A 941-nucleotide genomic window follows, 5' to 3' on the forward strand; every position below is an offset into this window, starting at 1 on the left:
TTAATACATGTGGTAAGAGGAAATTCGCCAATGTTATATAACCAATGTTACTTGTTCTTCGATAGGTAATACTATACAGTACATCGAAGGATTAAAGAAGTCGAAATGTACTTACGTCATTAAAAAAAAAATGTTTTTTATTGTCTTCTAAAAAGATATGTAAATAAAATGATTAAATATTTAATTTTATAAAAGGAAGATGGTCTGGGTGTGTTCAGAGAAAAAACTTAAATAATAACAAAACTATTTGATGTGAGTCAACGTTCCAAGGCTTCATCAGTGCTAAAAAAAGATAAAAATGTTGGCTCACATTAAATAGTTTAATTGATATTTATGTGCTTTTTTTTATAGATTACACATGGTCAATCAACGATCTTCCAAATTTAATTTTAATTATATAAGAAATCATACCCTTTCACTCTCATTATCTGATATCTCAGGGATAATAGTATCCTTAAATGGGCCCCATACAATTCCTTTTTTTATGGGAGCAGTTGACCAAATTCCTATCCCAGCTTCGGGGATTGCTGAGTGACCTATAGCCAAGTATTCAGGATATTGAGCTACTGAATCCACAGTGTCACCCTGGCCAAATAAATAAAATTAATAATATAATCATAAATTATAATTAATTTATGAGTTATAGCACATAAGTTAATTAAAAATTTAATGATAATAATGGAATAAAACACTTACGGGCAAGCTTCTGATATGAATCCTATGCCCATTGGGACAGAAAAAATCATAAGTCCTCTGGCATTGATTACAATCTGAAATAAAATTAAATAAAACATACATACGAATACTTAAGAATGAAATAATGGGGTGTTGTATAAATAATTTTTAAAAAAATTAATAAAAAAATAAAATGACCATTTTATCAAATAATGTAAATATTTACTTTGAAGCTATTAAATGTTTACCAATAACTAATACTATTG

At 27.5% G+C, this 941-nt stretch overlaps 1 protein-coding gene across 1 annotated transcript in view; it reads right to left on the reverse strand.

Annotated features, from left to right (window-relative positions):
- Positions 1-941, reverse strand: part of LOC106693032 (histone-lysine N-methyltransferase PRDM9) — a gene marked incomplete in the record, with an annotated part of 41,404 nt that overhangs the window by 14,237 nt on the left and 26,226 nt on the right. Inside the window, 2 exon segments of the mRNA XM_067048286.1 lie at positions 412-585; positions 697-770. Coding sequence (XP_066904387.1) covers positions 412-585; positions 697-770 — 248 coding nt within the window.

Source organism: Halyomorpha halys, unplaced genomic scaffold (assembly GCF_000696795.3).
Source record: "Halyomorpha halys isolate HHAL.00 unplaced genomic scaffold, Hhal_1.1 Scaffold84.1, whole genome shotgun sequence".
NCBI lineage: Eukaryota > Metazoa > Arthropoda > Insecta > Hemiptera > Pentatomidae > Halyomorpha > Halyomorpha halys.